This window comes from Glycine max, chromosome 15 (genome assembly GCF_000004515.6).
Source record: "Glycine max cultivar Williams 82 chromosome 15, Glycine_max_v4.0, whole genome shotgun sequence".
NCBI lineage: Eukaryota > Viridiplantae > Streptophyta > Magnoliopsida > Fabales > Fabaceae > Glycine > Glycine max.
Genome location: NC_038251.2, coordinates 53,461,628 through 53,475,356, shown reverse-complemented (window position 1 = coordinate 53,475,356; position 13,729 = coordinate 53,461,628). Strand labels below are relative to the sequence as shown.

Sequence of the window (13,729 nt, the reverse complement as noted above, 5' to 3'; positions counted from 1 at the left end):
AAATAACGTAGTCTTCATGCATAAATAATGTAACATAAACAATGTCACAGAAAAATAAATATGGATACAGTCCATAAGTGTTTCAAAGTGAGTGAAATAAGTTATACATATTTGCTACAACAAGATATTTTCACTCGGAAAAATCATCCCTTAAAATACATCAAAATAAGCAAAAGAAACCTAAGATGAGAGTAAACCTCTACCAAACTCGAACAATTAAACTATAACTAAGACATGTCCTGTCATAGATTCAGAAATAGGCCTAAGATGTAAGATTCAGGAGTCAGAACAAACAAGGATAAATTAATTGATGATAGCAAAGAAAATTATATTGTACGTATTACGTTTTTCATGACAATAAAAACAATTTATTATTTATTCTTTAATTGAAAAAATGCATAATTGAAGTCATTATAATAAGTATAATTTTTATGATTTAAGCATTCAAATTACTAATATCTTGATTCAAATTATTAAATGATAACAATAATGTATATTCTAATTCAAATTTATAACAAATGTCACGCTGTCAGTTAATTAAAAAATAACTTCATAATATAAATTAACTGGTTAAATATTGAACTGGATATTATATGACACGTAAAGACACGAAAAGAAGAAACATAGAGTAGTATATGTTTCTGCAACTTGTGCAATAGAAATAAATACATAAATAAGAGAACTATTGAACAAAAAGTTAAGGTACGTGATGTTTTAGTTTTGATTGATTCTATACAAAGGAGTAGGTACTATAAGAACTGAATATGTTTACCTTCTGGTTACTGAACTTGAGTGAGAAATCACCACCAGCAGATGATTTCTTGTTTGATGATCCCGCCAGCTGTTGCATATTACTTATAACTTTCATGTCATAAGGTTATAGTTTTGCCAACTGATTAGATAAGCAGAACAATTAACCTCAAAATCATAAATTTAAACACATGTTTATTTACTAAAAATATTTCGTACTGTGCAATTTTTTTTAAATTCAGGTATAATCTTAAATTGTTTAAATTAAAATACAAAATATTTAACAAAAAAAAGGAAGATTTATTTTTTAAATTAAGAGTCTAAATTATATTCGATCCATACATGTAAAAAAATTTATAATATCAACTAATCTGAAATCATGAATAATTTACTTATAAGGTAAAATCAAATCATAAGTATATGTTTTAAAAAAAATTATCTTCTTAATTTAAATAAAAAGTTTACGTTTCTAAAAAATAAATAAAAAATAGGTCACATTCGAAAAATAACGTGAATAATCAAATCACTTTAAAATATACACAATACTAGGCATTGTACCTCAACAAATGCGGTTGAGTTTTAGCTTAAACATAAATAGAAGTAGAAAAGCAGTTCAATATCATAACGAAGTTCAGAACTGCTTCATGTCTCGTTCATTTCAAAAAGCATCCATGCATTAACTTAGTTATATTGCATTGACAATACTCATCTGAAAAAAATGTTAATAAATTCAAAGGCATGAAATGATCAATGCGTTATACATTTTCCATAACTTCCAAAATCATTAGTAAGTTTGCAAAGCATGAAACAGCAATCCAGTAGTACTAAAAAGCCTACTCATCATTCAAACAAGCAAATGGTATTTTTCCTGTGTAGGGATCCGATTTAAGAACATGCACTCTAATATGCCATTTATAAACATTTTCAAGTTGCAATGTTGGGAAATTAATTTGGATGACAAGAAAATATGCAGAGTTTTGCAGACAGTTATGTAAGAAATACCTGATGAGTTCTATATGCAAAATGCATGCCCTGAAGAAGAAGGGATTCTTGGCTAGACTGCTTGTCTGAGTTCCGAGCTGATCCAAGCTTCAATGTCACTCTTTTTATATACATCTTGACCAGAGTCATAGAAGCCTGCCTTATCTGCAGACATGGCATAGAAGCCAGGTCAAGAAAGGAATAATTTATTCATTTGAATATGCCACGGGGGAAATTAAGAACCAGAACAGCTGTCTAAACATTAGTTAAATGAAGAGGACAAATAACAAATGCATGTCAAGGGATTAACTAAAAAATGCAGATACACAACACTTTTCTTGTTTTATAGACTTCACCTAATACTTTCAACTGATAATCCCAGTTGAGGGTGTTAGATATTAATTAGAAAAATAATAATAACAAATTTTATGAGGCTTAAATTGTGGAAGATGAAAGTTGTAAGGTTGTGAGTTACAAAGTCTTGAATAAGCAATTATGTGAGTATTTAGTATTCTTGAATAAACAAATTATGTGAGTGGTCACTCTATTTTAGTATAAATAGGGGATCATACTCTTGTATTTGGTGTGCCAAATGAAATAAAATCTTCTTCTTCTTCCAACAAAGTGGTATCAGAGCTTGAGTTCTAGAGTGTTGAGAGAGAAACACTTTGTGAGTTGAGAGATGGCAAGCAATGGCTTGAGTATGTTTCAATTCCCTCGTCTTACCAAAGAGAATTATGATAATTGGTGTCGTCGCATGAAAGCCTTGTTAGGTTCTCAAGATGCATGAGAGATTGTAGAGAAAGGTTATACCCAACCTCAAAATGAGGCTATTTTGTCACCAAATGAGAAGGAGACTTTGTTGAAGTCGAAGAAGAAGGATCAACAAGCACTTACTTTCATTCATCAAGGTTTGGATGAAGCTATGTTCGAGTTGGTGTCAAATGCAACCACATCCAAAGAAGCATGGGAGATTTTGAAAACCTCCCTTGAAGGTGTTGATAAGGTAAAAAAGGTGCGCCTACAAACTCTACGTAGAGAGTTTGAATCATTGCATATGAAGGAATCTGAATCTATCTCAGATTTTGGCAACAAGGTGTTGGCTATTGTGAACCAAATGAAGCGTTATGGAGAAAATATGGAAGATGTTCGTGTGGTGGAAAAGATCCTTCGCTCCTTAATCACTAAATTTGATTATGTGGTTTGTGCTATTGAAGAGTCTAAGGATTTAGACTCAATGACCGTAGACCAATTGATGGGTTCTCTTCAAGCCTATGAAGAAAGGTTCAATAGAAGACATGATGAGCCATTGGAGCAAGTCCTCAAAGCCAAAGCTTCTTTGAAAGAAAATGGAGGAGAAAGTAGTCAAAAAGCACGTGGACGTGGAAGAGGACGTGGTCGTGGACGTAGTCATGGCCAAGGAAGAGGAGGAAGAGGAGATCATGATAATTTTGACAATAATGAATGGAGGAGCCATCAATCCACTAGAAGTCGTGGAAGAGGAAGAGGAAGAGGTAGAAACAATTATGAAAAAGCATATGAAAGGAGGTATGATAAATCTAATGTTGAATGTTTTAATTGTCATAAATATGGCCATTACTCTTGGGAGTGTAGAACAAATGTTGAAGAGAAGGTCAATCTTGTTGATGATAAAGAAGAAGTTGAAGAGTCAACACTACTACTATCACTTAATAATGGTGAGAAGGAAGACAAATGCTTATGGTATCTTGACAATGGAGCAAGCAATCACATGTGTGGATGCAAAGAGAAATTTGTGGAACTTGATGAGAAGGTGAAAGGAAATGTTTCTTTTGGAGATTCTTCCAAGGTGCAAATCCAAGGAAAAGGTACCATTTTAATTTCTTTAAAAGATGGTGCTCACAAATTAATCACGGATGTTTACTATGTTCCTAAACTAAAAAGCAATATTTTGAGTTTGGGACAACTTGTTGAAAAGGGGTATGAAATTCATATGAAAGATTGTTGTTTATGGCTTCGAGATAAAAATTCTAATTTGATTGCCAAGGTGTTTATGTCAAGAAATAGAATGTTCACTTTGAACATTAAAACCAATGAAGCAAAATGTTTGAAGGCTAGCATAAAAGATGAATCATGGTGTTGGCATATGAGATTTGGGCACTTGAATTTTGGAGCACTAAAATCCTTAGGAGAGGAGAAGATGGTGAAAGGGATGCCTCAAATCAACCATCCTAATCAATTGTGTGAAGCATGTCTCCTTGGAAAGCATGCAAGAAGGAGTTTTCCAAAAGAAGCTAATTCAAGAGCAAAGGAGCCTCTCCAACTTGTTTACACCGATGTGTGTGGCCCAATCAATCCTCCTTCATGTGGTAACAATAAATATTTCTTGCTTTTTATTGATGATTATAGTAGAAAAACTTGGGTTTATTTTTTAAAGCAAAAATCTGAGGCATTTGTAGCTTTTAAAAATTTTAAAGCTCTTGTGGAGAAGGAGAGTGGTTATGTAATCAAAGCTCTAAGATCCGATAGAGGTGGCGAATTCACATCAAAAGAATTTAATGAATTTTGTGAAAAATATGGGATTTGTCGCCCTCTAACGGTTCCTAGATCTCCACAACAAAATGGGGTAGCGGAGAGAAAAAATAGAACTATTCTTAATATGACTAGATGTATGTTGAAGGCTAAAAATATGCCAAAGGAATTTTGGGCCGAAGCTGTTGCATGTGCCGTTTATTTGTCCAATCGCTCCCCAACAAAGAATGTCAAAGATCAAACACCACAAGAAGCATGGAGTGAAGTGAAGCCAAGAGTTGATCACTTGAGAGTATTTGGGAGCATTGCATATGCTCATGTACCCGACCAAGGAAGATTCAAGCTTGATGATCGGAGTGAGAAACATGTGTTCATTGGCTATGATGCAAGCTCAAAAGGCTACAAATTGTACAATCCAAACAATGGAAAAACAATTGTGAGCCAAGATGTCGAGTTCTATGAAGAAGGCACATGGAATTGGGAGGAGAAAGAAGACACTTATGATTTTTTCTCGTACTTTGAAGAAATAGATGAAGAAGCCTTGACTCCAAATGATTCAACTCCAGCACTTTCACCAACTCCTTCAACCAATGAAGCCTCATCATCTTCCGAAGGGAGTTCAAGTGAAAGGCCAAGAAGAATGAGAAATATTCAAGAATTATATGATGAAACTGAAGTTATAAATGATTTGTTTTGTCTTTTTGTTGACAGTGAACCCTTAAACTTTGATGAAGCAATGAAAGACAAAAGGTGGAGACAAGCCATGGAAGAAGAAATCAAAGCCATTGAGAAGAACAACACTTGGGAGTTATCAAGCCTTCCCAAAGGTCATGAAGCAATTGGAGTCAAATGGGTGTTCAAAATCAAGAAGAATGCAAAATGAGAGGTTGAGAGACACAAAGCAAGACTTGTAGCTAAAGGTTATAAGCAACAATATGGAGTTGATTATGATGAAGTGTTTGCACCGGTTGCCCGCATGGAAACCATTCGTCTTCTTATTTCCTTGGCAGCTCAAATGAAGTGGAGAATTTTTCAGCTTGATGTAAAATCGGCATTTCTAAATGGCTATCTTGAAGAAGATGTCTATGTTGAACAACCAATGGGTTTTGTCATCGAAGGTCAAGAGGAAAAGTCTTGAAATTGAACAAGGCGTTGTATGGTCTAAAGCAAGCACCGAGGGCATGGAATACTCGCATTGACAAGTACTTCCAAGACAATGGGTTTGTTCGTTGTCAAAATGAGTATGCTCTTTATGTTAAAACTTTTAATAATGGTGATGTCTTATTTATTTGTCTTTATGTGGATGACCTTATCTTTATCGGCAATAACCCAAATTTGTTTGAAGACTTCAAGGAGTCCATGTCTCGTGAATTTGATATGACAGATATGGGACTCATGTCATATTACTTGGGAATGGAAGTGAAGCAAACGGAGAATGGTATCTTTGTCTCACAAGAAAGGTACACAAAAGAAGTGTTGAAGAAATTTAATATGCTTGATTGCAATCCCGTGAACACACCTATGGAAGGTGGCTTGAAGTTATCAAAGTTTGATGAAGGAGAGAAGGTAGACTCCACGATCTTCAAGAGTCTTGTGGGGAGTTTAAGGTATCTAACTAATACAAGGCCCGATATTCTATATGCGGTGGGAGTTGTGTGTCGCTTTATGGAGGCTCCTACCTCTCCTCATCTAAAAGCCGCAAAAAGAATTCTTCGTTACTTGAAAGGTACAATTGATTTTGGATTGTTTTATTCTCCCTCCAATAACTATAAGCTTGTGGGATTTTGTGATAGTGATTTTGCCGGAGATGTTGATGATAGAAAAAGTACTACCGGATTTGTATTTTTTATGGGTGATTGTGTTTTTACATGGAGTTCTAAGAAGCAAGGCATTGTGACACTTTCTACTTGTGAAGCCGAGTATGTAGCTGCAACTTCTTGCACATGTCATGCCATTTGGCTAAGAAGATTGTTGGAGGAACTTCAGTTGTTGCAAAAGGAAAGCACAAAGATCTATGTTGATAATAGATCTGCACAAGAGCTTGCCAAGAATCCGGTGTTCCATGAACGAAGTAAGCATATAGATACAAGGTATCATTTCATTAGAGAGTGCATTACCAAGAAAGAAGTAGAATTGACTCATGTGAAAACTCAAGATCAAGTTGCGGATATTTTCACCAAGCCTCTCAAATTTGAAGATTTTCGAAGATTGCGAGCAAGACTTGGTGTGCAGAAGAATTTTCCAATTAAGGGAGGATGTTAGATATTAATTAGAAAAATAATAATAACAAATTTTATGAGGCTTAAATTGTGGAAGATGAAAGTTGTAAGGTTGTGAGTTACAAAGTCTTGAATAAGCAATTATGTGAGCATTTAGTATTCTTGAATAAGCAAATTATGTGAGTGGTCACTCTATTTTAGTATAAATAGGGGATCATACTCTTGTATTTGGTGTGCCAAATGAAATAAAATCTTCTTCTTCTTCCAACAGAGGGAAGGTTAATAAACTTATCAGTCTTATGATACAAAATATGGTTATTTTATCACAGAAAGATGTTGTGATAATTGGAGGGCATAGTCAGTATGGCAATTCCCTAAAACTTCAAACTCATTCGTTGCTAGAGCAAAGATAAGGAATAAAAAAAAACAGAGAAAATCTAACGATTGTTTGACCTTTACTACTTCAGGATGAAAACAAAATAATGCAAATATGCTTTATGAAACTAGATAGGCCTCCTTTTTATCGGGTAATCTGCCTTTATACTAACTTTTCAATTTGTGCATTAGACAAAAATTTAATGGGTTTAGAATCATAATCTCATTCCCAATGTTTCCATTTATAGGATATGGTCTCATTAGACTAAAAGGCTAAGCAGATGGGTAGATTTATATACTTTCTTTTGCACAATAAAATTTCACTTCAAAACAGAAGTGTTGCTAAAATTCCAACTCTGTTTATGAGAAATACCCTGAGTTCTTCAGCCATCCTGTCATTTCATGTATTAGGAACACCTCGTTTGATGGCAATTTTGCAATAGCACTTGTTTCCCACAGCTTCACCATAGCACGAGCCAGACCTTGCAATTCTCTGTTTCTGCCTGCATTAGCAAACAAATAGTATCTATTAGAAAGAGACATTTGCAAACTGCAAGACATGAATTTAACTAGATAGTTTCTTGCATACCAAGGGCAAAGTGTGGAGCTGTTGTTCTTGCAAGCCTACGGAAGTTAGTCATTTCCTTGTTGGTTAAACAAGGCCTTCTCGATAAGGAAGAAGTCTAAATGGGGTTTTATATCCTGGAACCACATCTGGCAACAAGTATGCGTCAACAGGCAATGGTTGACGGCCTGTCCAACCTTTGAAACGTGGATACCTTGGTCCTAGAAGCCTGCTTTATCTGCAGACATCTTGACCAGAGTCATAGAAGCCTGCTTTCATATCAGAAAGGCAAGGTTTACTAAGTATGATTATTGTTATCACATTCACAAAGAAAGCATAAAAAGGATACATTGGTCATGATTCCTGAATCAAGCATCCAAGCAGTTGGAATTTTGTACTCTTGATATGAATGCATTGCAGAATTTCGCAACTTGATTAGCCTCTATATGCTGCTCTCAGACCCATCACAACCAGAGGATAGGATAGAGTTAGTATCGTCCAAACTATGAACCTGGCATATTTAACATTAAAAGAATAAGGACCAACCCAAATGCATTAGTTTCAAACAAAGTTCTGATTACATCATCTTCTTCACTACCCTTCATGAAAGTCTTACACTTTCTTTCTCATCCACACACACAAGAGAAACATAAAAATCAACACCAAAAGCTCTTCCAAGAAAAAAAAACAAAAAAATGGCTTTTAGCATTTGAAGCAGAACCCATTTGAAATCTAACAAAAAAAAAATGCGTTTTTTTAGAAAGAAGAAGAGAAGTAGTAGTTTACTTGGCATTGGGGACCCTGGCAGGGATCTCGACTTGGAACTCATAGGGAAGACCGAGGAAGCCATGGAGTTGCGATTCTCAGTGGCGAGAACCCGCGGGATAATGCAAAGATTCTTCCTGAATTTGAGGTTAAGGGAGAGGATCTTGGTGGTGGAGCCAAGGTGGTAGAGCTAGTAATCAAGGAGAAGACAGCTCAGCGAGCGTCTTCTCCGTCTCATGGACGGTGCGGCTGCAATAGAGGAGCTTGAACGGGGAATGGGGCTTCGAAAGAACGTAGCTTGTGATCAATGAGAGGAGTGCGATGGTTTTCCCTATGCCGATGGGCATTTCCAGGAGGCAGTGGCCCTTGGCGTCGAGGAAATGGTGGAGAGAGGACATTGGGAAGAGAAGAGAAGGCAGTGGGAAGAGGAGAGAGGGCATTGAAAAGAGGAGAACAAGAAGATGGCTAGTGAAAGGAGAGGAACGACAATAGGTTCAAATTTATAATTATCCAAATTCAAAGATGATTTTGCAAAAACCGTCTCCGTTTTACACTATTCAAAGACTGTTTCACGAAAATCATCTTTGAAATGTTGATAATGTTTACAAAATTGTCATCGCCCCCAAACAACGATGGTCTTTCGACAACCGACTTTAAATACATGTCGTCAAAAATATTTTTTTTGGTAGTGTAAGGCCTGTGAGTTTCTTGTGCAAAATGAGTATACCAAATGTTAGGTAGTCACCACTTGCTAATTCCCCTAAGTTCTTCGAATCTCTTTGCCCACTATATCCCAGTGTATTTTTGTCCATCATCTACTTTCTCAACATAATCTCACCTCCTTGCAAATGCAATAGAACCATCGATTCCTTACTTTCTATTCAGTCCTCTTGACTTTTGTCACCGCATCGTGTGCGTAGACCTAATGCCACGTACATCAACAATCTCGTACATCCAAACAAATTAGAGAAAGAGACTCAGACCTACATACTACTCTCATGGAACCAATCTTGGCCTCTCAAGCAATAGAAATCACTTGTCACATAAATATATCGAATAACATAACGACTATAATAACAGCCATCTAACAATCATAACAAACAACTTGTCGAGGGTCGAACACCTCGGGACCAAGACACAACGCGTATAGATAGAATAACAATATACATATATTGCAGAATGTAAATTCACACACCATAGATATAATTTGTTGTAGTTCACACTCTATAGGTCTTATCATATAACAATAACAACAATTATTTGTATGCATCTCAGTAACTCTATTAGTAGAAAACTGCCACAATAGTCATCAGGTTTTACAATCTATCTTAGCAATATTCTTGCTTATTGTCCTATAGTTTCAGAATAAATAATCATAAGGTCACTTCATCTAGAGGTACAAATTATAAAGCTTTCATGTTACTAGTTATTCTTCCAATTTCAACAATTGTATGTCTAACAGTTTCAGTTTTAGTTTTAGTTTTTTTTAATCAGCAAGTGCTAATTGTTTATATATATATATATATATATATATATAAATTCCTGTTTTTACTATATGGAGGCGAGGCACCATGGCAGATCTATCCATAAGAAACCCTTCTTTATCCCTTTAACTGTCTGTCATGAAGTACTCTACTATTCTCTAGTGAAATTTTCAACCAAATGTTTGGACAAAATTCTGTTGGGGACCCCATGTTTATATCAGTTACAATTTTAGATTAGAGATGAACTTAGATAGGAATAAATTGAACCAAAAACAAAATATAGAAATAAAAAGATGTAGAGATCATCCCTGTAAATACTGAGCTAGTGGAGTGAGGTTCATGGCCAAAACAAGGCAAAATAATAAATGTATTCTTTTGTCAGTGTCTGGTAATTAGGGATGTATACGCACTGATATAGCTAGTTCCTTCTTTACCTTTTATATAAGGTACTTCTATCATCTGGACTAGTTTGGTCAACTCTGTACTATGCAGATATCATTTAGTGGTCTACTTATCTTGTGGCATAATTTTAATTCATCTCTTTCCTTTGTTTACTGAAACTGTCTTTTTATACTTCTGCCGCTGCATTGCTTCAAATACTAACTGAATTTTTCAACCATGCAAACAATTAAATCATTTTTTGAAGAAACCCTGTAGTAATTCCTGATGTCTAGGATTCACCTGTTGCGAAACCACAATCTGGTCGTGGAGATCTTTTTGCTAACATACACAGTTTGCTGCCTCCACCATATAGAACAAGAGAAGAGAATGTCATACAAATCGATCAGTAGTCTATTATAGTCAATTGACTCTGAGATGATATGTAACCCATTCGAAGTAGAAATTTTAAGTAAAATTCAGGAAACTGCAATTTTTTGTGGCTCTTACCTTTTTACTATTGATTTTGGTGAAATATCTAATGTGTTAGCATCTCTTTAGAAGAATGTTGGGTGGCTTGTATTAGTCTATATCAGATAAGATCAACGTGGCATTATTTAAAGGAAACAGAAATGTCAAAGCCAGTACAATCCTCATTTTTCTGATCCTTCTTATTAGCATTTCATGAAGCATCTACAAACGCCCTAGGACCACTAGGCTCCATTATATTATCAATTATTCAACGTGGCAATAACTTATTGGTCATTTCATGAAAGAGATAAGATATTGCATGGTCATACCACCATGTCCTTTTTTTTTGTGATTTACGTTCCATATATTCATCCTTTGGTCCATTCTTTGGTTCAGTATTCAGATTACATTGCAAAAATGGCATCATTCACCATGACAGCTTCCATCCTTGGCGGCCCAGCCGTCACCAACCGGTTGGCAGTAGCAACGCAGAGGAGATCACTCGTAGTGAATGCTGCCAAAGCTGTTGAAGCGGAAAAGGTCAGTTATGACAATGACATGGATGGTAGCAATGGAAGGAGGAACTTGATGTTCGCCGCGGCGGCGGCGGCTGCTGTTTGCTCTGTTGCTGGGATGGCAGTGGCAGATGAGCCAAAACCAGGAACCCCAGCAGCCAAGAAAAAGTATGCTCCGATTTGTGTCACCATGCCAACTGCTAGGATTTGTCGCAATTGAGGGACTCGGTTTTTATTTTACTTCTGATGATCGGAAATGTGCATTAGGGTTGTAGTAATGTTTTGATTTCACATGATCCTCACTGTACTAGATGTTCATAAAACTATCGACTTTGCTTTGTCTATTTGGTGTCGCCAGTTTATGTTCATAAAACTAGATGTTCATAAAATCATTACGTGGGGCGGAGACAACTAATTGTGTGCATTTATGCTGTGATAGGCGATGGGTGGTGGGTGTTTGTAATTAATTACATTACTGCAAGTCGTTTTCTTTATGGGGGCCGATAGGTTGGTTATGATTTATTAAGTTATCATACAAAACTTAATACAGTGTAACCATCGCTGGGGGTTATTATTTGTAATTGATGCCTATTGCTGTTAATTGGCTGGGTATTTCTTGTACCTAGACTTATTAATGAAGTATTTTTGGCATTGCAAAAAAAAAAAGTAACATTATTTTCCCTTTTGATTTTCTTTGTTCGAGGGGAAAGAAAAACAATTTGTAGTTAATGAAGATGAAAGGAGATTGAAAGTTTTTGCATGTACAAAGCATTTGTAAAACCAAAATGATCTGGTTGAGCAGTTAACTAGCTGGTCTGAGATGACATGGGAATATCATTCCCGGGGTATTGGTAACATTTTAATATTTCTGGAAATAATTTTTAAAATTTAAAACAATTTAAAAATAAAAAAGGAAACTATATGTGTATTAGACAATAAATTTTCGCATGAATATCACTTTCCTACCCCTCTTAATGGGAATGTGAAAGAAAACATGATAAAAAAGGAAATTACAATATTTTGCAGGCTAGGGAATCAATAATACTCAGAAATACTTATTAAAAACTTATAATAAACATGAGAATGCATATATTCTTGCGAATCCTTGAAGATTCTGTGATACAAAGATCGTCTAAATCATCCCAATATGCAGACAAGTTATATAATTAAAGATTGGTTCAATGTAATTGTCACAGGATAAAATGCATTTTTGGATTCAATAACCAAAATTTGTTCTTTGTGTGAATTTTAATATATATATATATATATATAAAACTTTTTTTATTAAATTGAATAACCGACAATTATTGAATTTTACAAAGTCAACATTTCATATGCAAAGTGTTCACATGATGAGTTTAGCTTAATTCTTATATGACTCAAAATTATGATAAGGTTCTTTGCTGGAGTCAAACATAATACGATTAAGACATAATAATATATGAAAGGAGATTGTGTCAACTTCATTTTTTGACATAATATATAAATTTTAACATGACAAATGTATGAATCATGGAATTAAAGCATAAAAACTAAAACTATGGTACAATTTATAATATATTTTTAGAAACAAATAATATAAAATATATAGACAGCTTATCATCTAATGCAAAATGTTATAAATTAAGTAAAAAGAAGTCTTATTATTAATGCATAATTGTTTAAAAAAATAGCATAAATTTTTTAAGAATATTGGATATAGGTTAGCAGGACTTGGAGTGTAACCCAAATTCATCCTTCTACCATATTGGATCTAATTTTTGAAACTTAAATTTAAATCTATCAAAACTAGGGATATTCTTCCTGCATCAGTGTTCTTTTTCCTACACCCAGTAAATAATGTGAAATACCAAGTTTTCCTTTCACTTAAAATCTGAAATACACTATCTCTCCACTACTATGCACCCATTTCATCTACACATCTCTTCTCCTCCTCCACAAGTCCCTCCTCCTCCTCGTGTTTGTTTTCAATTTGTGTTTCCTCCACGAGTCTCTTCTCCTCCGTCGTTGTGAGTACTATTGTGTCATCAATGGTGAGTCGTTTTTATTTTTGATTGTGTTTAATCCATACAAATTGACAATTCGTATGGAACATGCAAAATGGTAATTTATATGACCATCCGGATTGACAATCCATATAAGTTATACTTTTATATATTTAAAAATCAATGCATAAATTAATTTCGTTATTAAATTATTTTATAAATAAATATTTTAATAATTTTATATATTTAAAATAGTTATTTATAAAATAACAAAATCTGGAAATTTTTATGATGTAATTTTTTGAAAATTTAGCTAAATAACAAAAATAGGTAATATTGTATAAGAAAAATGTTATTTATTAATATATTTGTATAAATATTATTACATTAATAATATTAAATATATATATATATATATATATATATATATATAAATATTGATTTCAAGTATAAAAATTTAAAAATTAATTTCTACATTGATTTTTAAATATACAAAAGTATTAAAATAACTATTTATAAAATAATTAAATAGTTAATTATAATATATTCAAAATAAATTTGTACATTGATTTTGATGATATATTTTACTTTGCTCAATTAATCATTTAGAGTTAATTTAAACTTTTTTTTATTACATTTCTTAAAATATACTACATTTAATAAATACTAGTATGGTTTTAGAACATTTACTATTATGGTTTTATTTACAATTTAAGACTATTTTGTTGAA

General features: G+C 34.0%; 1 protein-coding gene and 1 long non-coding RNA gene across 2 annotated transcripts; one reads left to right on the top strand and one right to left on the bottom strand.

Moving 5' to 3' along the window:
* Positions 1-7,096: 7,096 nt before the first annotated feature.
* On the bottom strand, positions 7,097-9,644 carry LOC121173518 (uncharacterized). Its single transcript, XR_005888589.1, has 3 exons — positions 8,188-9,644; positions 7,426-7,912; positions 7,097-7,339 (listed from the first exon to the last, which is right to left on the bottom strand). It is a non-coding gene; the product is annotated as an uncharacterized lncRNA (long non-coding RNA).
* A 263-nt stretch (positions 9,645-9,907) lies between these two features.
* Positions 9,908-11,356, top strand: LOC100795035 (photosystem II 5 kDa protein, chloroplastic). Its single transcript, XM_006598207.4, has one exon. It carries the CDS (start codon positions 10,833-10,835, stop codon positions 11,232-11,234), a length of 402 nt encoding a protein of 133 aa, XP_006598270.2. The 5' UTR covers positions 9,908-10,832; the 3' UTR covers positions 11,235-11,356.
* Positions 11,357-13,729: the final 2,373 nt, after the last annotated feature.

What these genes read in the sequence shown, in the direction of transcription:
- LOC100795035 (XM_006598207.4), top strand. Translation starts at nt 10,833, where the DNA reads ATGTCCTTTTTTTTTGTGATTTACGTTCCATATATTCATCCTTTGGTC.